The sequence below is a fragment of the Convolutriloba macropyga genome, chromosome 7 (genome assembly GCF_964194025.1).
Source record: "Convolutriloba macropyga chromosome 7, txConMacr16.3, whole genome shotgun sequence".
NCBI classification, from domain to species: domain Eukaryota; kingdom Metazoa; phylum Xenacoelomorpha; order Acoela; family Convolutidae; genus Convolutriloba; species Convolutriloba macropyga.
Window position 1 is genome coordinate 72,195,135 of NC_134474.1, and position 22,134 is coordinate 72,217,268.

At 34.2% G+C, this 22,134-nt stretch overlaps 1 protein-coding gene across 1 annotated transcript; it reads left to right on the plus strand.

Moving 5' to 3' along the window:
• The first annotated feature begins 17,476 nt into the window (after positions 1-17,476).
• LOC142343303 (uncharacterized) lies at positions 17,477-21,808 on the plus strand. Its single transcript, XM_075395129.1, has 2 exons — positions 17,477-19,646; positions 20,191-21,808. Exons 1-2 carry the CDS (start codon positions 18,686-18,688, stop codon positions 21,639-21,641), a joined length of 2,412 nt encoding a protein of 803 aa, XP_075251244.1. The 5' UTR covers positions 17,477-18,685; the 3' UTR covers positions 21,642-21,808.
• The last annotated feature ends 326 nt before the right edge of the window (positions 21,809-22,134 follow it).

Consider the following 22,134-nt stretch of genomic DNA (forward strand, 5'->3'; position numbering starts at 1 on the left):
AAGTGAATGCGTATAACACTAATTGAAGTGTATTTGAAAGCAGCTAATAGAAGCAGCAGTAATTTATACAACATCTTAATCGAAATATAACATCTCATCTTTTAATGAAAAGAGGTTTTTTGGTCTGCTTTTTAGTACGTTCTTTTAGTACGTTCAAGGTCAAAAATTGGAATCAAAGAAACCGGATAGATCAGTAAAGCCTGGCACTAAGACTTGATGTTGAAAGAGTTCTTGCATATTTATTTTATTTTGAAATATTAGTGTCACCTATTTTTCTTCTGTTTCAATCCCAAAAGCGTTCAGTGGGATCAATAGAGGCTGTTTTAGAAATTTGGTGGCTGTGTGTTAATGCTATCCATTGTTTGGGGGTTCATTGTAGCAATTAAAATACTACCCTGATTGACCAAACTTGAGTCACATAGCAGCGTAACGGCTGATCTAGTCAACAACGTGATGCTATTGAAAAATATTACTATCTGCTATAATTGTGAGCTATAGTGACTTTCGGCCTCTTTGGAGAGGATCTATGGTGGTATGATTCATTTATTTAAGCGCTTGTTTTTACCAAAAGTACATAACATTTTATAATTGCTCTCTAACAAAGATTGTGGCTCATATTGAAAACGTGTTTTGCAAATTTTTTGCTTGATCGTTTTTGCGTTTTTATTCTGGAACATTTCTGACTTCTTGATCTTGAGTTCCCTATTTATGAAGTTTTTAAGTAGTTTAGTGGTTAAGATGTTGGACAGACATCCTGATTGTCCAGGGTGCGAATCCCTGTGGGGACTTTTTTCATATAATTTTAATGATTTTTGCTCAAATTCGCCTAATAGTAATAAAATTTTGGTAAAGTTCAAGATAAATTCTTTTTGCGATGTTTTGATCACATCCAAACTGCTGCTCCTCACCTCACTCCCTTCTCCAACTATCTACAACCCCTCCGCTCAACTGCATAACGCAAAAGCACATACCATCATAGGTTGTGGTTTGTTATTTTTTCTGTGATATCTCTTATTTAGGCAAGGTTTGGTTCAAGCTAATTTTACGCCACTCTTTGAGTCGTTTCCGGTAATTTATTGGCTATATATGAAATAAGTGACACTTCTGAAGTCTCTGAGAAAATCTCACTAATCGGGAACAGTGCAGCGGTTAGAGAAAAAAAGGGACTGCCACTCCTCACACATCTGCTAATGTCACCCCTTTAGTGCTAGCCTCCCCAAGCGCAAATTAACTACTACCGAAACCAACCGCTCACATGTTGTTTGAGATCAATTCGTCTGTTTTGTACTATAGTTGCTCTGGTATATTGATTTGATCTGTGAATGGCAAAAGAACTATGGAAACAACCAAATATCAATATGGTGATTTCATTTTTTTTATTAGTTGTCTACAATTAATTCTCAATACTCCCTGTTACGATGCAAAATCAAATTTCAAGATTTTCTGGGAAAGGATACAAAATAAAATTGAAAAAATTATGCAGGAAGAACGCGCTCAAAGGTGAGTACCTGATGGAAAAAATCACCCATCTGTCTGTTTTCCATTATCTGTTGTCCTCAGTTAGTAGCAGTATTTAAGAAAATGAACACAGTATATAATAACTTTAAACTTTTAAAATTAATTCTTTCAGCACTTTCTTAAAAGTTGTGGCAGACGCTCTTGTAAAACTATTATGATACATGTGGCTATTGGAGAAAAAATGAATTAATGAATCATGAACAGCTATGACAAAAACGTTTTTGGAACTTTCCATAATATTTACAAAAAAAAAGAAAATTACAACGCAATGGAAAGCTTCAACGCACTATATCCACACCTTGATGTCTTCAAACTGGCATAGCACGGAATAAATAAATTGAAAAATGGTTTTGAAATTAACGATTGCAGTGCAAAAATGACTGATTAATGAACTTTGACGAAAGGCATGATTCCAAAATAAAAATGTTTGAAGTTCAGCTCCAAAATGTTTTTCGCGTAATTTTTAATAATTCATTTTTTTTCACTTTTTTTGGATTTAATTTTCGTTCAAATGAGCGGTAAGCAATTAAAAGCATTGATTTTGTAGATTTTTTGCAAAGGATTCTGGGCGAGCTTTAATTTCAAAAATTTGGTAGAATTGTTTGTTTGTCGATTTTTCGACAATTATTTTAGTTCTTGACAATTTTGTTTGATTAGTGTTTCGTATGTGTTTCCTAAATTTTTTAATCTTCTGAGCATTTTAGCTGGAAAAAAATAAAAAAATTTTGCACAATTGACCACTGCACCAAAATTTTGCGGTAAAAATGGTCCTCATAGGTTCTCAAGTCAGCATACGTGGAAAAAACACCAAAAAAGAAACTGGAGAATTCTTAATTTTAAAAATTTCTATTCAGTTTTTTGTCCCTCATTTATGCTATTTACCTATTTACAAGGCACTTTGGGCGCAGATGATAAGTTTTGATAGCTAACGTTACCATCTTTTTATCTAAAGATATTAGGTGCAAGTAGAGCTTGTATTTTGGATTATTACTACGCTGTGGTTGTAGCGTTAAGGGCTAAAAAATTTGATAGTCAAAAAATAACTAGAATTGTTAATCAGGCATGAAAGTTTTTAAATTGTACGATTGATAGAGCAAACACTATAGCATTTCATATACAGGCAGATAAAAATTTGCCAATAATTTTGAACGCAGGTTCAGTAGTTAAATCTTAAAACTAGAGACCGAACTTGAAACTTTTAGAATTAATTCTATCAGCACTTTCTTAATAGTTGTGGCACACGTTCTTGTAAAACTATTATGATACATGTGGCTATTGGAAAAAAATGAATTAATGAATCATGAACAGCTATGACAGAAACGTTTTTTGAACTTTCCATAAAAATATTTACAAAAAAAAGAAAATTACAACACAATGGAAAGCTTCAATGCACTATATCCACACCTTGATGTCTTTAAACTGGCATAGCACGGAGTAAATTAATTGAAAACTGGTTTTGAAATTAACGATTGCAGTGCAAAAATGACTGAATAATGAACTTTGACGAAAGGCATGATTCCAAAATAAAAATGTTTGAAGTTCAGCTCCAAAATGATTTTGCGTATTTTTTAATAATTTTCAATTTCACTCATTTTTTGAGGATTTAATTGTCGTTCAAATGAGCGGTAGGCAATTAAAAGCTTTGATTTTGTAGATTTTTTGCAAAGGATTCTGGGCGAGCTTTAATTTAAAAGGTTTGGTAGAAATTTTTGTTTGTCGATTTGTCGACAATTATTTTAGTTCTTGACAATTTTGGTTTTCAATTGTCTTTGTTGGCTTTTGAAGTTTTCTGTTTGATTGGTGTTTCTTATGTGTTTTCTAAATTTTTTGATCTTTTGAGCATTTTAGCTAAAAAAAATACAAAATTTATGCAAAATTGTGTGTCTTGACCACTGCACCAAAAATTTTGCGGTAAAAATGGTCCTCATAGGTTCTAAAGTCAGCATACGTGGAAAAAACACCAAAAAAGAAACTGGAAAATTCTTAATTTTAAAAATTTCTATTCAGTTTTTTGTCCCTCAGTTATGCTATTTACCTATTTACAAGGCACTTTGGGCGCAGATGATAGGTTTTGATAGCTAACGTAACCACATTTTTATCTAAAGATATTAGGTGCAAGTAGAGCTTGAGTTTTGCTTTATTACTAGGCTGTGGTTTTAGCTGTAAGGGCTAAAAGATATTGAAACTCGAAAAACAACTAGAAGTGTTAATCAGGCTTGAAAGTTTTGAAATTGTACGATTGATAGAGCAAACACTATAGCATTTCATGTACAGGCAGATAAAAATTTGCCAATAATTTTGAACACAGGTTCTGTACTTAAATCTTAAAACTAGAGACCGAACTATAAATTTTTAGAATTAATTCTATCAGCACTTTCTTAAATGTTGTCGCAGACGTTCTTGTAAAACTATTATGATACATGTGGCTATTGGAGAAAAAATGAATTAATAAATCATTAACAGCTATGACAAAAACTTTTTTGGAACTTTCCATAAAAATATTTCCAAAAATAAGAAAATTACAACGCAGTGGAAAGCTTCAACGCACTATATCCACACCTTGATGTCTTTAAACTGGCATAGCACGGAATAAATAAATTGAAAAATGGTTTTTAGATTAACGTTGCAGTGCAAAAATGATTCATTAATGAGTTTTGACGAAAGGCATGATTCCAAAATAAAAATGTTTGAAGTTCAGCTCCAAAATGATTTTCGCGTAATTTTTAATAATATTCAATTTATCTCACTTTTTGTGGATTTAATTGTCGTTCAAATGAGCGGTAAGCAATTAAAAGCTTGTTTTTGTAGGTTTTTTTGCAAAGGATTCTGGGCGAGCTTTAATTTTGAAAATTTAGTAGAAATGTTTGCTTGTCGATTTTTCGACAATTATTTTAGTTCTTGACAATTTTAGTTTTTAATGGTTTTTGTTGGCTTTTGAAGTATTCTGTTTGATTATCTGTTTTTTTTTTGTTTCATGACATAGTCTGAGTGATGATGACTTCAGCTTCGATGACGGCAATTTTTGTTAAGTCCCTTGGATTGTATTTCGAGACAACAATTACGCCTCAGATACTGAAAAAAGAGCATTTTACAGTGACCTGCACCTTGCTTTTTTGGCTTTCTTCAATTGTGACTTTTTTGTCGTACGCTTTTAAGGATATTTTCGATACGTTTCGTCGTCTTCGCTCTAAAGTTTGACTTACACGCTCACTTTCTGGAATTTAGCCGTAAAACACACACGCTAATTAACGGTCCATAGAGGAGACCTAAACTGAATCTCAATTTTATGTGCTCAGTCACCAAAACGTTTTCCGTCTACTTGCAGGCTAACAGTTGCCACTCTTTCAGTATCTCTGAAACAGCATAGAGAATGATTAAAAGTTTTATCAAAACTAAAGGACAGTTTATAAAAGAGGAAAATGTTTGTTTTATAAAACAAATAAAAATAGTTTTTAAAAATTTCTTAGTTGAAGGAAGAAGTAAGAGCAAGTTGTAGCCAATTGCAGAAATGAGTGAAAATTTTCAATGAGAGACTCCAGCAGCTTTTACCTCCACTTTACCTGAGCTTTACTTGAAAAGTTAAGGCCTCACTACCTTAACAAAGACCTTAATTTTACGCTAACTTCCCTTAAAATTACCTAAAATAATTACCCTATCTGTGGTGGTAAATTTACCGTAACTTTACCCTACCTTACCTTAATTGTTTACCCTAACTTATCCTAATTTTAAGGTAAATTTCAGGTTTAGTTAATGCAATTTTAAGGGAATTTTTAAGGTAATGTTAAGGTAATTATTCAAGGTAAATTTAAGGCAAGTTAGAGTAAAATCTAAGGTTTTTTTCAAGGTAGTGAGGCCTCAACTTTTCAGGTAAAGTTCAGTTAAAGTTAGGGTCAGTTAAGGAAAGGCAAATCTACCTTAACAAATAAGGTGAATTCGGATGTTTTTTAAGGTAAAATTACCTTAACTTTATTTAGTGTGTAAAGGACATTTTATAAAAGAGGATAATGTTTATTTTAAAAAACAAATAAAAATAAACAGTTTTTAAAAAATTCGAAATTGCTGACTCCAAAATTCGAAAAAAAGAAAATCAAGAACGATCACGAATATGAAACAAAAAAAAACAAATTACTGAATTTAAAAGCTTTTGGCAGAAATTTCAGCGATTTTATACAAAAAACGACGCTGTACGGTAGTGAAACACTTTTTTGTAACTCTTTTTTGGGGTGAAAACAGAATAGAACCAAAAAATTATATGCCCCGCTAAGTTGGGAGGAGAGGTATGGAATTGATCCAAACTTTCTTTGTGAATTGCTTTGTTTTGTTAAATTTTAAGGAATTAACAAACAGGTGAACTGTAAAGTTTCTTTACCAACTGATTCGTGGATCCAATTGATCTAAATGTAAGGAAACGTCTGCAGTTGGTAAAGTTTGGTAAGCTGTTCATAGTTTGGTTGATCTACAAGTATTTGTGGCAAAACATTAGAGGAGGCTAAATATAAGTGGAATTTAACAAAATTGTCCGATCTCTCAATTCTTTATGTTTTACAAAGCCTTAAACTGGTCATTGTCGTTGCACCAAACTTGCACCGTTTTTTGTTACTCTACCACAAAATTGCGTTTTCTGAATATTTTATATTGGTTTTTGAGTAGAAACAAGGCGGCTCGGTAATGTGCAATGGCACATAAGGTTCCGACCCCGCCCATCCACAATTTTGTGGATGGGCGACCAAATGAGGAACAGATAGAAAAACCCAAAAATTATTTTTTGCGAATCCCAAAAAAGCCCAAGTCTTTTTCAAAAAATTCCGTATGAACGATAAGATAACCTCCAAAACAAATAACTCAGTGGAGTAAAAATTGATGCATTAGATTGCTGTAATATGTCAATATTAAGAGAGCGAGTCAAAACGAACAGCAAAATCAAACAACAACAACAACAAACATTAATTATATCAAAAAATTTATGTCCCTCTTAAAAACTAAATTTAATAACAAAGTCAAACCTGAAACTAAACTAAAATAACTTAAAAATCACCACAAAACATATGCGACCAGTCCATAGAAAGGTTGGGTAATAATTATACAAAAAAGAACAAAAACAGAAAAGTAAAAAAAATTAACTTTTTTTTTTGAAACAATTAACTTCAAAGTAATAAATACCATTAGGAATAAATTAATATTACCACAAATTTGCGATTACCACTGCTTCTATAGAAGGGCATTAGGACCTGACCTTATTCATTTTTTAGAGCGGCTAAAAAGAACAACAAAGAACAAACAAAATTTAAATTGAAACTTGCCAGAAAACGCTGTCAAAACCGTCAAGCCAAATTTTGGCACTCAAAATATATTTGATTGCGCCTTCTTCAAACAGTTATAATGTAGTACGTGGCCATTCATTAGTAAGACTAGGTAACAAGTAGACAAAAAAGCGGAGTGCTAAAGTATGTAATACTTTTAATTTTTTTTTCGAAACAAAATTACATTCAATGTCATGAAAGGCATTAATTACAAAAAGAACTATTTAAATATCGTCGTTTTTTCATGAAAAAGAAACCCTCGAGACCTGTAATTATCCAGAATATTTCTTGCATCTACAAAAAGAACGTCAAATATGACAAAAATCAAATTAATTTAACTTTTTTTTTGTGAAAAAGCGGTGTCGAAGCCAGTAAGGTCATAACAAAATCTTTAAAAAAAAGATTTTTGGACACTAATCCCTTTTATTCCCTTGACACCCATAATGTCATATTTGACCTGTAATCAACTAACGAGATTAGGTAACAAAAAGAAACATAAAAAGAACAAAATTGCGAAGTTAAAAAATTATTTTTTAATTTTGGAAAACGATGGGTTTGAAAGTCATAAAAGCCATCAGCTATCTGCTAATATCAGAATATCGGTTTTTCTATTCTTCCATGAAAAGCCAATGAAAGCTATCACTAAACAGGAAATTTCATACGACCGAAACGACAAAGTATAAATGACAGTTAAGACAAAATTAAAAAATTCAATTGATTTCTTCAAGAAAGAGGCGTCGAGGCCATTAAAACGATGATTTATATCTTTCAAGATTTTAATATGTTCAATTGTGTTTTAATTTGAATGCTAATAAGGTGACATGAGAACTGTCAATAATGTGATAATGTGACAAAATTAGAAAACATGAAAAACTGGCAAATATCAAAACAAACAAAAATCTAAAATCTTGTAGTATCAAAGCCAGAAAACAATAATTTCAGGCTTAAAACTGCAACCGAGAATAAATGTTAACTCAGTAGAAAGAAGAAGCAGTCTTTTTTTGCTGACACTAAGCTGGAAGTTGAACAAATTAAGAAAAAAATAGAGGAAAAGTTAATTAAGCCATTATTTATTGAAAAGTCAATTATTTTTAAAAAAAACCACCATAAACTTTCAATTAAAAAACTAAATGAATTAGCCTGGAGCTGTTTCGCAAGCGAATTGGTTGGACCTATCACTCCTGAGCTTTGATTTGATATGTTCTGTTCTTTATTATTAAAAAAAAGTCTTTTTTAAAAAAAAAAGACCGACTGATTACAACCCGATTTTTTTTTGGATTGTAACAGTCCAAGAATGGCCCAAAACTACCCCTGTTAATACTTATTGTCCGTTAAGAACAATTGATTTTTCAAATGTTGTAGATATAGATAATTTCTGAGTTGAAACTCAAAATAAATTTTGCATTTTTGATAATCAACGAGTAAAGTTAGCAAAAAACGGCAAAGTTTTAACTACAAGGCACTCTCTGCGGACTCTGAAGTAGAAATAGCCCCCCTCTGAGTCTACAAAGATTGTATGAGTGTTGTTTGGGGGTGTACTGTAGGCAAATTTAATCAAAGTGGACTAAAGTAGCTTATTTCGTGCTGTTGTTGATGAAAAAGGCTAAATTTTGAAATGTTTATCCAGATTTTTTGACCAAAAAATTAAATCAAAACAATCAAAAATGCTTGTTCGTCTTCAAAAATGAAATCAACGACACTATTCTTAAAAATTATAACAAATTTTAGCAAAATTGACGAAAATTTAGGCAAAAATTCCGGAAAATGTGAATAAAAACAACGTGAATTCACTCTTCTTTTCTCAGAAGTTTAAGCCTCGATAACTCCCTGTAGAAAACGAAAATTAAAAAAATCTTTTTAATTCCATATTCTACGCTGAACGAGCTTTCTAATGATACCAGTCTCAACTCTCTACGATGAATATATCGAGCGGCGAAAATTCACTGAACAAAAAAAAAACCCAGTTGAGTATATAGTTCCTCCCCCCTCAAGAGGGTCGGAACAATAAATTTGTTGAGATTTGCATTATGTTAGCGGTGTATATGCTGTTAAATGGGTTTCCTAAACCCAAATTGCTGTTAAAGATGTACGATTTGAACAAGTGTTCACGTGACCCCAGGCACCTCAAGCAACTGCCCTCACGACTATACTGATGAAATCTTCGTCGAAAGCTGACAAAACGAGTAACCCACGTGAACTCTTTAACTCATCGGGCTATTGTGTCAAACTTCGGTTGAAAGATGCGGGCAACACCTGCACTGTTGTTTGTTCTACTAAGAGTAAACAACAATACACAATATCACAAAACAAAACTAATCAAAAACAAACACATATGAGGTTTAAATTAAACACTCCAAATACAATCATATATTCAACAGTGCATTGCTCTAAAGATTTCCGATGGTTAGTAAAAACCCCCCAAAGTTGTTTAGCGATCTTATTTTATTCAACTGTTCTCCCGAAAATTGACTTCAAGTGTTTAATTACTTAATTGTCTGATAAAACAAAATGGAAAGCCACTAATTGCTTGAACAAACAAAATTAGCAGCAATTATGTGTTTAGGTGGCCACTTTAAAACACAGCTAGTTGGCGTGAGATTAGAAAATTACCCGTGATGTGAGAGCGAAGCACTTTCGACAACGATCACAGCACGACACTAAATTACGGATGAAATGAAACTATAACCGGACAAGCCATGATGACGTCACACAACGGCTAATTAAACCGCCCACGCTTGAATATAAATGATGAGTTATAATTAATGATAACTATAGGGGTTGGGTCAAAATAATTCCAGGCTGAAGTGTCGTCCGGAAAGCCGATTTGCCCAGAGGGAAATGAGGACAAGGGGGGGGGGGGGGGGGAGGGGGGGAGAGTCAAGCGTGCAAAATTGTAGTCTACCGAGTCGAGGTTTTGGGCCTTTTCCACAGTTAAAAATCAAGGATAAAGATCCGAGGAAACGTGGTAGAACGTGCGAATATCTACATGAAATCTCAAAAATCTGGTCATACATTTGCATGGATTGATTAAAAATGAAAACTTTAGTTATGACGTGATGAAAGTCCTCGGAACAAAATGCTTCAAAAAGGGCTATATAGTAAGAAAGATTCGCAGGTAGTAAAAACCTGGTCGGGGAAATGGCTTAAGACTTATACGGGAGAGAGGTGAGGAGGAATTTCCTGATTTTAATTACATGATCGAGGACTGGCAACAATCAAAGCACTCGTTAAGGGATCTTTTCCGCTAGCGGGGGGATCCTCGTTAAGAGCACTCTTTAAAAATTTCACCTTAGTTTCTGACCTCAATTCTTGAACTCACTTAACTCAATTCAGGGGATTCCGGTTCTTGAACTGTGCAGGTGCACGTGCAATTGAATATAACCAGAACGGATCTTTTCTGTTACACCTCAAACTTTTTGGTCCTTAGATATCCCTCAGTTTAGCCATAATAAATTGCTGGAATTGGTTGACAATTAGACAATTTTTGTCTCCGTTTGTCAAAAAAAATAGTTCCATAAAGCTATTCCTATGAAAGACAAGCGCAAAAATATTTAAAACGTGAGTTATTCTTTGTTTGCTATTAAAATAGCAAAATTTAATTAAAGTTAATGTCCTGATTTCAAACCTTGGCTGAATCAGTAAATTATAAATTTTGTTTGTGCATAATTGTGTGTGTAAAATGTATGGAATGCAAACACTATGCTATAACATGAATAGGTGAGGGTTCAAATGGTCGTGGGAGATAATCACAGAAAAGATCTACCAGAATCATAGTTTCAGAAAAAAAGATCAAATTTTTTGCAAAAAGGACTATAAAAACAAAGCCTCAAATTTTTTTTAATACGGGATCATTTCCGCTAGCGCCCCGCAGTCTTATTTAGCCAAATTTAAGCATGCAACTAGAATTAGTGTTTGGCTCCCTTCTGAAAAAGTTATCTAATTTTTTAACTACTTGCCGTGTATAAAACATCAACAACCCTATTTGCAACAATTTTTTAGAAAAATAATAGTACTACAAAGCCCATAACTTCAACAATATGCAAAAATATGAATATTTTTGTTGAATTTTGCATTATATACAAAATTTTTACTATTCATGTATTATTTACAAAACTCATTTCCGTTAATGTTTTCTAAATTCCTGTTCATAAGTATTCACACGTAACAATTCAATTGCATAGAGAGTGTTTAAACATATACTAATGGGAGTGCCTAAATTACTGGAGGCTCTAGCGCAAACGATGCAAGAAGCTCATCAAGGCTAACAAATTTTTTTCAAAGCACTCAAACTTCAATTTCAATTATTTACACTCAATTAATTTAATAGAAAATTACAATTTATAAAATTTACAAAAAAAAGTTGTAATTAAAATTTTTTCGAGTAGTTATAGTTCCAATATTCAAATTTAATTTTGCTATGAGATATAGGAATTATGCTACACATTAACTTTTCCTACTTAAATGGTTGTTTTAATCAAATGGTTGGTTTTGTTAAATGATAAAAAACAACTCTTCTAATAGACTGAGGTGTTCAGTAAATCAAGTTCACTATCGAAACATGCAAGAAACGTATCTGCAGGCAAAATAAACTAACTCCAATTGAGGCCAGGTTTCCCAAAGTCTGCTTATAATCTGTAGTTAATGCTTGCTAGACAAATTGAGTGATAAAAAGTTTTCATGCAATAATGACTGAATAAAAAGAGTGATTGCAAAGTTTTCATGCAATTTTTGCAAGGGTAACATTTCAATGAATTGACTGCACATACATGAGTTTTTTCTTGAAAAATTGTTTGCGTTTATTTTATGGAATTTGTATTTTCAAGGTTTCAGGCAATTTTGGCTCTTTTACATATAGATCTACATTCTGCAATTAAGTTACAACTTTAATTTTTGTTACATGCTTTATTAAAACGCATATGCCTGAGCGAGTTAAAACCTGGTATAGCCTATTAGGTATAACCAAGTTGTTTTGCTATCCACCGTAAACTCTAACAGTCGTCTCAAAACTCCATTTACAAAATTTTCAGCTGAAATCAAATCTGTAACTTTTAAATAATTGTACTTTTATTTGATTTTAATCAATTTCATTTTTACAATCCAACGGATTTGAAATGTATAGGATTTTTGATTTTTTGAAAAGATCTGTTCACACTGTTTCATTTTTTTCGTCATTGAGAACTCAAGCGAGAGATTCATTTTTTTGTAATTTTAGAGTATTGAAGTAAGCAAAAAAAAAGTGGCGTATTAATGCACGATTTTTTTCAACCTGTTTTTAGAGTTGAGTGAGATTTTGTTTTCGGGACAAACTTATGGTTTTTGAGAGAGAGATTTTTGTAAAGTTAGGCATCTTGAATTATGTTTTCACTGTTTTTCCTATTGATTTATTCATGAATATTACTGAAACAACACAAACAGTCACAAATGATACGCATTTCAACATTGTTGGTGATTGTTTTTCAATTATCATGGTAATTTTATTAATAGCCGCACAGCGATAGCTGGGGCTATTATTGGCCTTCTCTTGGTTTTTTACGACTCGAAGAGGAGTATTGGTTTTCTTAAGGTTTTTTTTACCTGAAGTACTATTCGTTCAGACGCTGTTTTGACCTAAAAGCGAAAGTGAGAAGAAAATGCCTTGTGAACTAATTTTTTCTGAGCGAGAGAAGTTTTTTGATCATGCGCTGCGTTTAGTGAATGACTTTTTGACTTTGAAAAGCAGTTTTTGACTGAATGGCACATATAGATAACCGTTTTTAGCCGTTTTTGCGTCTAAGTGGCCCATTTTTTTTGCTTGTAAATTGGTTTTTTGTAGAAATGATTTTTATTGCTATATTGAAATGTAAACCTTGGAAATTAATAGCACAGTATTTTGCAGAGCATGAAAACGCGTTTCAAATTGAAAATTGGCATAATTTTTTTGATTTTTTATTTAATTTTTGGCTTTTTTTCATATTATTTTCTTCATTTTTGGATCTTTTAGCCGTCTTTTTGTTAAAAAGCAGTCAATATGACAACTTCCCGTTGACAATTCATATAATCAATGCCTCTTTTTACCTCGATGTAATTTTGTTTTATAAAATGTACATAAGCTAATCCGATTTTGGTAGTTTTTTTCCTGTTTTCCTCAGTTTTTTGTCTGTATTTTGGTTTTAATTACTAGAAATATTCTTTTTGTGCAACATGGGGGGCTTTAATTTTGTTTCAATAAAAACTTCAATAATTTCTTAGCGTTAAATTTTTGAAAAACAGTTAAATTTTTTTATAAATCGGTAAAAAATTTTTGACTTTTTTTGCAAAATGTTCCAATGTTTCGTATGTTTGATTTCTGCTTTTTCTTTTTTGATCTGTTCAGGAAGATAGATTTCTGTCTCGGATGAATCTTTGTTTTTTCTATGTCTCGAATGCTGAAAAATTAAATGATGTTAGTTTTTCTTGATTTTTTAAATTCGATTTTTAAACTTTCAAAACTTTTAAAATTTGATTTGAAATTTCAAAATTCAAGAACTAGTCTTTGTTACGGTGATCCTTAAATTGCGTCCATTTTTTTACATTCTAGCTTGTATCATTCTATCTCTGTCCTGGCACCTTCTTTTATAATGGTTATATTTATTTTTTCAGTTATTAACAAATTGAATGATTTCGGCTTTTTCTTAGATTTTCGTCATTTCTTTGGGTTGCAATTGATTTCATTCAACATAAGGCAGTACTTAGAGTTTACTAGAAAGCCTTTTCCAGAATTTCTACTTATTACTTTTTATTGTATTTTTTTCCGACCTTGGTATTGTTCTTAAACACTTTTTTTGCCTTTAAATATTACTCTGTTGCTTTTCCTGATTAATTAAATTTTTGAATTAGCTTGAAATCATGTTGTCTAGCATATAAACAAGAAGAAAAAAGTATATTTTGTTTTTGTCTGTTTTGAAGTGATGAGAAATCTAAATTTAGTAGCTTTTGTGATTCTTAACTTTGAGCATTATTTTTTGAAAAATTTAATTTTGTTTCTATGTTATTATTATCTGCCATTTCCTTTAGCAATCTTTTTGAGATTGGAATCATGAATTATTTGAGGGCAATCGATAGCCCTGTCAGCTTTTTGAGACTATCAGTCTTTTGACTATCCTAATTGTTTTGCACTTATTCTTACCAAACGTTTTCAATAATAAATATTTTTGCGGCATTTTGTTTCTCTTGGTGACAGTGGTTTAAGTTTCACCACTTTTTAGATCAAACCGGGAGGGGGATGAGTTTATGGTTTATTAAAAAAGGTAATGGTTTCAGCTGCAATTAGGTTTTTTGTCAAGTTTTTACGCTTCGAGTCGCTTCCGGAATTCTTCCGGCTATGTTTTTTATTTCGTCGTCACGATTTTTGTTACGACCATATGACGTCACAACCACTTAGAAAACTGCTTTTTGTTCATTCGTTCATGCAATTTCAACTAAAGTGCGTGTGTGACGTCATTTTTCGCTCTTAGTGGAGCGAGTTTTTTTTGTTCATTCGCTCGATTAAATTTTTGGTCACGCTTTGACTTTACCTCCTTCTCAAAAATGACTTCCTCACTTTGAAACCGACTTTTATTTACTTTAATTCAAAGAGATAAGGTCAAATGGATTTGTGTCACTTTAAATGAAGGTTATTTGAGAACAGCTAATGCAGGCAGCAAAAACTTATACAGATTTATAATCAAAATATAACATATCAGCCTTCAATGAAAAGACGATTTTTTTTGGTCTGTTTTTTTTTACTATTTTTTTTAGACTGCAGATCTATGAAGCTATTGCGGCTTCTTTCTGGCAATCTGCCAGCTATTTTGCTTGTCAATTTTGCACGCTTTGTTTTTTTTTCTTTTTTTCGGCTTTTGTTTGAGCAAAGACAGGTCCCATTGGTTTTCTGACAAAACAACACTGAATTTTTTTTTTGATATCCAATGAATCTTGAAATTTGAAAACTTGTTCTTTTTTTCATGAAAAATGGAGTACTTCAAATTTGTCCGCATTTGTTTGCTATGGTTATGATATGATAATGGATCTGTCTATGGACTAATCACAATGGGCCTTAGAACCGCAAAAGTGAACCTATGTAACACATTCAGTTGAATACTATTTGTTTTTACGGCTTTGACGCTGTGTTTCCGTTAAGTTCTGTTAAGCTTGTCCTTAAATGTTGTTATGTATTTGCTCTTTGTCTATAGTAGAAAAATGATGCAACTAATGTCTTTGCAGTTTAAATTTTTTACTCTTTTACACTATTTGTTTCCGAACAGTTGCAGAAAAAGTTTATAAATTCTCCTTCATTTGCGGTACAGTTGTCGCTCTGTCCCAGTGTTAGGTGTTAGTTACGTATGATTCTATGTGCTTTTAAGGATAATTTGTATGACATGTTGAAGAACATCAATATATAGTCTCGTGTTTTTATGATTTTCACTTCCAAAAAAAAAGGAAAACAAAACTTTCTTTTTTTAAATTGTTTTTTTCGTTTGTTTGGTCATGCGTTCTTTTCACAATCAGAGGCTGGTTCTGAAATTTTGATGAACAGGTTATACGAGATTTAACTTTTTCTTATGTAATAATTCAGAACTTGGACGGCAGTTTTTTTTCATTGCTGCAAACTACTCTACAAAAATGGGTGGTTGAAACTCTGTTATTTGAGCAATGGAAATCTGTTTCATAGATAAAAAAAGGCTTTTTCAATTTTTTTCCCTAAAAAACTAGACATTTTAGGTTGGTTCGATTTGCACTGAAGTGTTTATCTTTGAGAATTTTACCTTTTATTTGTAGCGAGCCAGCAGTTTTTGGTAGCAACAATATTTGAAATTTTTCCAGACAAAATGTACTTGACCTTTCGTGGAATGTAAATGTATTTATATTTTTCTGGTGAATTCTAATCAACTTAATGTTTTCAATTTGCACGTATTGAATCCTTCCAGGTAACAATTGCTGCCTGCGATTGCATTACACTACCGGGTCACCCACCATACAATTTTCTTTGATTTCATTTTAGGTTATATATGATTCTTAGTAATCATACTAGGTCATACAGATTTGCATGATTTCTTACTGGTCATACAAAGATCATATATGGTTTCTTGGAAATCATGCAGGAATCATGCTTTTCAATTTTGAAAGCGTAAATTTGTATAATCTTCATTTTCGGTAGATGTTGAAAAATCTCTTGAAAATCATACGAGGTCATATATGCTTTCTTTGGTTTCATACTTGGATCAGTCTAAAACGTCAAGTATGGAGAGTATGAAATTATATACGGTCCTTGTATGAAATCAAAGAAACTTCAGCCCTTGTATCGGTACGTGGAAAAGTTGCAGATAATATTTCGACCTTTTCTATAAAAGTGCACGCTAGAAAAAGGTCGAGGTATTATCTGCAACTTTTCCACGTATGCGAGGGTTGAAGTTGGGCGTAATATATGTAAAGTCTGAGAAACTTTAGCCTAGGCAATTCCATGCTGAAATTTTTCAGACTTTGCATATAGTACGCCCAACATACTTGGAGTAGAAAAGACATGGTTTGATCATAGAGCGAAAAGCTGGCATTGGTCTGGCATAATCATTGCGTATAGTCTGGGGGATGGTCTGATCAGAAGCCAGAGTCTATGAAAACAGTCAGATAATATGATCAGTGAAATCTCAGCCTGGGTGTAGTTCGTGCTTTAGTGAGCAGTCATAAAATTGTGGATTTTGCTGAGAAGTTACTTATGAAGTTTTTTTGCTTCATTTGACTGTGTTGTTTTTCTCCAGTTTTTATAGCGAGCGGTGAAGATGGTACAGTGATGATGAAACTATTGTGTTTTACGGTGGTGCCGCTGGTGGTGTTGTTATTAACTATAACTAACTAGCTAGATTAATTAATTATAATTTGGCGAGCTGGTAATAAAAGCTTAGCCGATGGTGATAGAAGACAGCAGAAGAATTACAACTGCGAAAAACTACTGAGTCACTTTGACTGGCTTGTCAATTGAAGCAGTTTGTTTTCATACGCTTATTACCTCTCTTTGTTTACATCATGCGCTCTGTTTGCGCTGTTGTTCACGTGTGTTTTGTTGTTTATTCGCTTTTTTTAGTCTTCTACAACTTTTTGCTATCTATAATTTAGTTTCTCTCTCACACTGTGCTAGACAACGTGCATATCTAGTGATAATACTCGTTCTGGCTCTACCTGGCTGTTTTTCTAATTGATGATATCTGAAGAGATTATAATTATGAAGAGTGAAAAAGAGACCTTTTATAATTTTTACAAGCCAAAAAATGACAAGCATTTGAGAACAAGTGCTCTGGTCATAACTCTTGGAGCCAGCACTATACTCTTGAGAGTAATATTGCCAAAAGTAGTTAATAAGAGTCTATGCGGGGCGATAGTGGTTTACAATCCGTTGGGGGGGGGGGGGGGGGGGGGGGTGATTGTTGTGTAATTATAATATTTTTATGATAATAACTTTGCTGGTTATTAGATTTATCTGTATAGAGTGAGCGAGAGAGTGTATTTATGAAAGTAGAGTCGTACAGTCGATTGTTAGATTGGTCGGGGCCACTTTTCAATTGTATTTTAATTGTAACACGGTCAAATTAAAGCAGTAACTACTAAATTACTCATTTACTCTTGTAAGCCAATTTACTCACAGACTTGTCGGGGCCTGAAAACAACATCGAGTAAAAATAACTAATAACTAACCATACATAATAAATAGATGCACGCTTGCAATCAATATAATCAAAAAGTGTATACAATCACGATATTAAAGCTTAAATTCAGGCACCGTACCGATAGCTTGTTTGTATCATCTCACCTTTTCACCATAATATACAAAGATAGACATTCTTTTCACACGAAAGAACAGCTCAAAATCATAACTATGAAGATACAAAACCACGAACCAATCAACAACTTACATCCAGAAATACACAATAAACAACAACAACAACAATTATTATAAACTATAAACAACAAAAACATCTTTATTTTTATTATTCTCTTTTTACCTTTTTGCTATTATCAGCCAAACAACTGAAGCTATCCAATCTTAACTCCACTTCACCGAATCTAATCTTGCCATATAACTTATTATAACTTGTGCTACGGTTATTAACTATCTTTCTAGTTATTAAAAATCTCATCTTAATTCAATCGCATCACAAAGCCATAACCAAATTACTTCACTTTTATTTTACACAAAAATAATCAAAAATGTTTTTTTTTTCGCATTTTATAGCAAATACGCGAAAAGTTGCCAAATATTAAAGTAAACTTGACTCTTATAAAAATTGCTCAATTGTTAATTGGCTTTTAAAATATAATCAGAAAAAACTATTTTAAAAGAAAGTGATCCGAAAGTATTAGCCATTGATCACTTGAAAAATTTTCAACAATTGTTTTCTGTCATTCTGATGGACAACTTCAAAACCAAAACAATTCCCCAAAATACTCCATTTTATTGTTTTCATTAATTTACACAAAATAAAACTGACCAAAACTAACAAACTGCCAAACTTGAGTTAATTAAACAAGTTACCATCTCACGTATCTTACTCATAAAAATTGATCCATTTTTGAGTTTCATTAAGCAATCTACAGTTAGCTTCTTTAACTTTTTAAACTTCACACTTTTAATTTTCTTCGTTGCTTCAAGTTGACATATTCGGCGGTTAAATATCGTTCAGTACTAATAACGAGACAAAAATTGCATGTGAAGAATCGAGACATCAGACAAGCAAAGTTTTGCGGGAGAATTTGAAACGTCGATTTGTTCATAAATTAATTTATATCCGAGCCAAAGTCCTCGGCGCCTCGAATGAACTGAGTATATTCCAGCTCTAGAAATAATAAATCTTTATTCCAAAAATTCAAAATAGACAAAAATGGACCCACTAAGGATTCTAAACTCAACGGCATCCGGAAATCAACAACATCCGACCAACATCGGACATCATTTCAAATCTGGGTTCCTGACAATCGAAACGGAAGCGGCTGCCAAAAACTCTGTAGCAAACTCTGCATTCAACCCTGTGGCTGTCATAAACCCGGTATCCAGACCTAATCCGGATCCCTCAAAAATGGTGGCTCCCAACGTCCAGGAGTTCAGTTCCAAGCAAAGCTCGAATCCGAACCCTGTTCCAGATAGTTTACTAATACCAGCGCAACAAATGTCTGCAGTCAATCCTTTGGCCAAACTGCCTTCGTCTTTGGGTTCCAGTTTGGTACCTTCTGGAGGAATCGCCGACGACTTGACAGACCTCCCTTCCATCAGCTCTGTTGCAAGTAACGACAGTCTACTTTCGTCTCTCGGAACCCCGTCAAGTTGCAGCACCACAAGTAGTGCAAATGCCCCAGCATCTTTTGTGCTGGAAAACGCTGCACTTTTGAATAGTTTAATCCGGGGTAATAGTTCCAGTCGGAACTCCTCGGATGGGATGTCGGACGATGAATCCGATAACAGTGGTGGTGAAAATGACAGAAGCTGCGAGGTCCAATCTCCGAACTCAAAACGAGACGATTGCGTCAAACGCAGTTCTAAGGACCATGACATCTCGGGTGCAAAATCAGCAGTGCCTATGAAGCCCAGCAGCCGGAAAAAGATAAGAAAACGGCCTCTAGAGAAAGGAAAGCCGCCCTATTCCTACATAGCGCTCATTGCACTAGCCATCGCAAATTCTCCAACCGGGAAGTTGACCTTGAATGAAGTTTACAAATGGATAGCAGAAAATTTTGCATTTTACAAGACAACGAGGAAAAAATGGCAGAATTCAATCCGACACAACTTGACTTTGAACGACTGTTTTGTCAAAGTGCCCAGACTGAATCACGGTGCTTCTGGAAAAGGTACCAAAAGGCTTTCAGGGTTCTTTCTCTAACTTGCTCTAACCCCCAGCTAATAAGCATGAAATGATTGCGCTTCCCATAAGCACGTGCTGCTTAAACACTTTGTTATCTGACATGTAAAACACACAATGCATATTCTCCCAGCCCACTCCCCCTCCCCCACCCCAATCGCCACCACGTTAGTTGTTATGAAATGTTTACGCCCCACCCCCAACAGCACTAACTAAATTTAACTAACATGTTACGTTATAAAAACTCATTTATAACAAGCGGTCATTTTTTACGAGAATTTTGAGAACAGTTTTCTGTTGGTGGAGAAGTTTGTCATTGTTTATTGTTGAGAGTTCAAAAAAAACCCTAAACAAAGCAGCGACTAAACATCAAAAATAGTAACTATGAAGCTATCTATAAATTTCATTTTAATTTTAAATTGTCGGATGGAACAGATACCTTCTAATGTCAGTTTAGGTATACATACTGTGCTACGTGAAAATCAATTCGAAAGTATCAGATAATAATTTTAAAAATTCAAATTTTGTTTCAGGATGCTACTGGAGTCTGCATCCTCGCTGTATTGGCATGTTTGAAGACGGAAGCTACCTTAGAAGACGAAAACGATTCAAGGCAGATGACAGTCTTCTGCAAGCATCCAGCCTGCACAAATATATTGCAATCAGAGGAGCCACTGCAGGTCCTGTACCTGCAGGTACCTGCACTCAGACAGGACCTCAATCTCTAGGCATCGGGCCCAATGGTTCTGGACAAGGATCTGGAATCGAAGACAGTCCAGACACAAAGTGCAGCAACCCAACTCTTGCCACAATGCTAGGCCAGTCCCTTCCTCAGCCACCTCTGGCGTCGCAACTTGGGAGCACCGCCGGGGTTCCGGATCCCTCTGCCTACAGTCGAGGAGTTTTTTCGATCGACAACATCATCTCATCGCCTGCGTCTGGAGTGTCGCTGGCACCCCATATGTATTCTCAGCACCCCACACCGGTTGCCAAACTTCTGCCGAATTCTACCCCGTCGCAACTGCATCCCCCGCCCGTACCCGTATCATCGTCATTATTAGCCCAACCTGATTCCTCCGCAACTAAGCCAAATCGATTCTTCCCTCCCTCTCCGTCTATAAATGGACCAGGGCAACAAACTAACCCGCCGTTTCCACCAGCTCACATGGGTTCTGACCCACTTAGAAATTCATACCCTCATTTCTCTCTTCAGCAACAACCAACTTCAATGCCAGCTCAAACCAGCCTTCTAACTGGGCACCTTAGCAATCTGTCAGCCTCAACTCCTAGTGGTGTTAACTTAGATATCTTTAGCAAAACCGCTTCTAATAACAGCCAATCAACACCAGGAAGCCAGTTAAACATGCCAGCAGCTCCTCAAATCCCATTATCCCAACAGTCGCAATCAAGCCAGACACCCGGAAGCAATCCGGCTATCATTACCAACCCAGCAGTGGGGAGTGCCAACCCAAGCCAAAACCCAGTTGCCAACTACCTGTCTTCCGCGGCTGCGCTGGAACTGAACCGGAATTCCCTTATAGGAATGTCAATACCATCCATGCACCCAATCGGAAGTCCGTACCACAACTATAACAGCCAAAACACATCTCTTCAAGTGCCAAACCCAACAGTAACCGGGGCAATAACACCCCACCCTGCTAACAAACTATTCGGAACCCAACCTAACTCTAACAACCCGTCAACACCTGCACTTAACTCCCCCTTCATAGCGGGCGCTCCAACTGTTCCTGGAAGTCCTCTGATGCCCCCAGGACGCTATTCGAACCCGTACGCCTACACACCTGCTGCGTTTCCCCCCAACGTGACCATAAACACGATTAACCAGTTGCCCCGGTACAACCCAGCGGCCGCAGCTTTGATTATAAACCCGGCGGCTGCAGCAGCTGCGAACCCAGTGCCCAATTTCCATTACAACCCATTTTCAACCCTATCATCACAAAACTTTTGCTTGCCTACCATTTGATTAAAAAAACTTTCAAAAACACTTTCTTTAACTTGTTCTTAATATACTTCGTTTTTAATTAAATTAGACTATATTTTTATTCCGTAATTTGTCTTAATTTATTGTATGAAAGTTGATTGCTTAAGCAATTTACCCGAATTGGCGTAATTAAAATTATCAAATGAAAACTTGTTTTTTATTACAACAGCAATAAAAACAAGCTGTAATTTTGAGATTAGAAGACAATTCAAAATGGCTGCTCAAATTATAAAAGAGATAAATTAGAACGAGTTGAATCAGGATATAATAAATTGAGCTTGAAATTGATTACAATATTCATTTATCGCGCATTTAACTTTTATGTTCGATAAAGTTAACAACTCGAATCAAATACAACTTTTGAACAAACTCTTGAAATTAAGAGTCAACTGCAATTTCAACGCCAAATTAATCAGCAATTTATGCGTGTATTTGTGCCCCCAATATCATAGCATTTATAGATATTTTTAAGTTA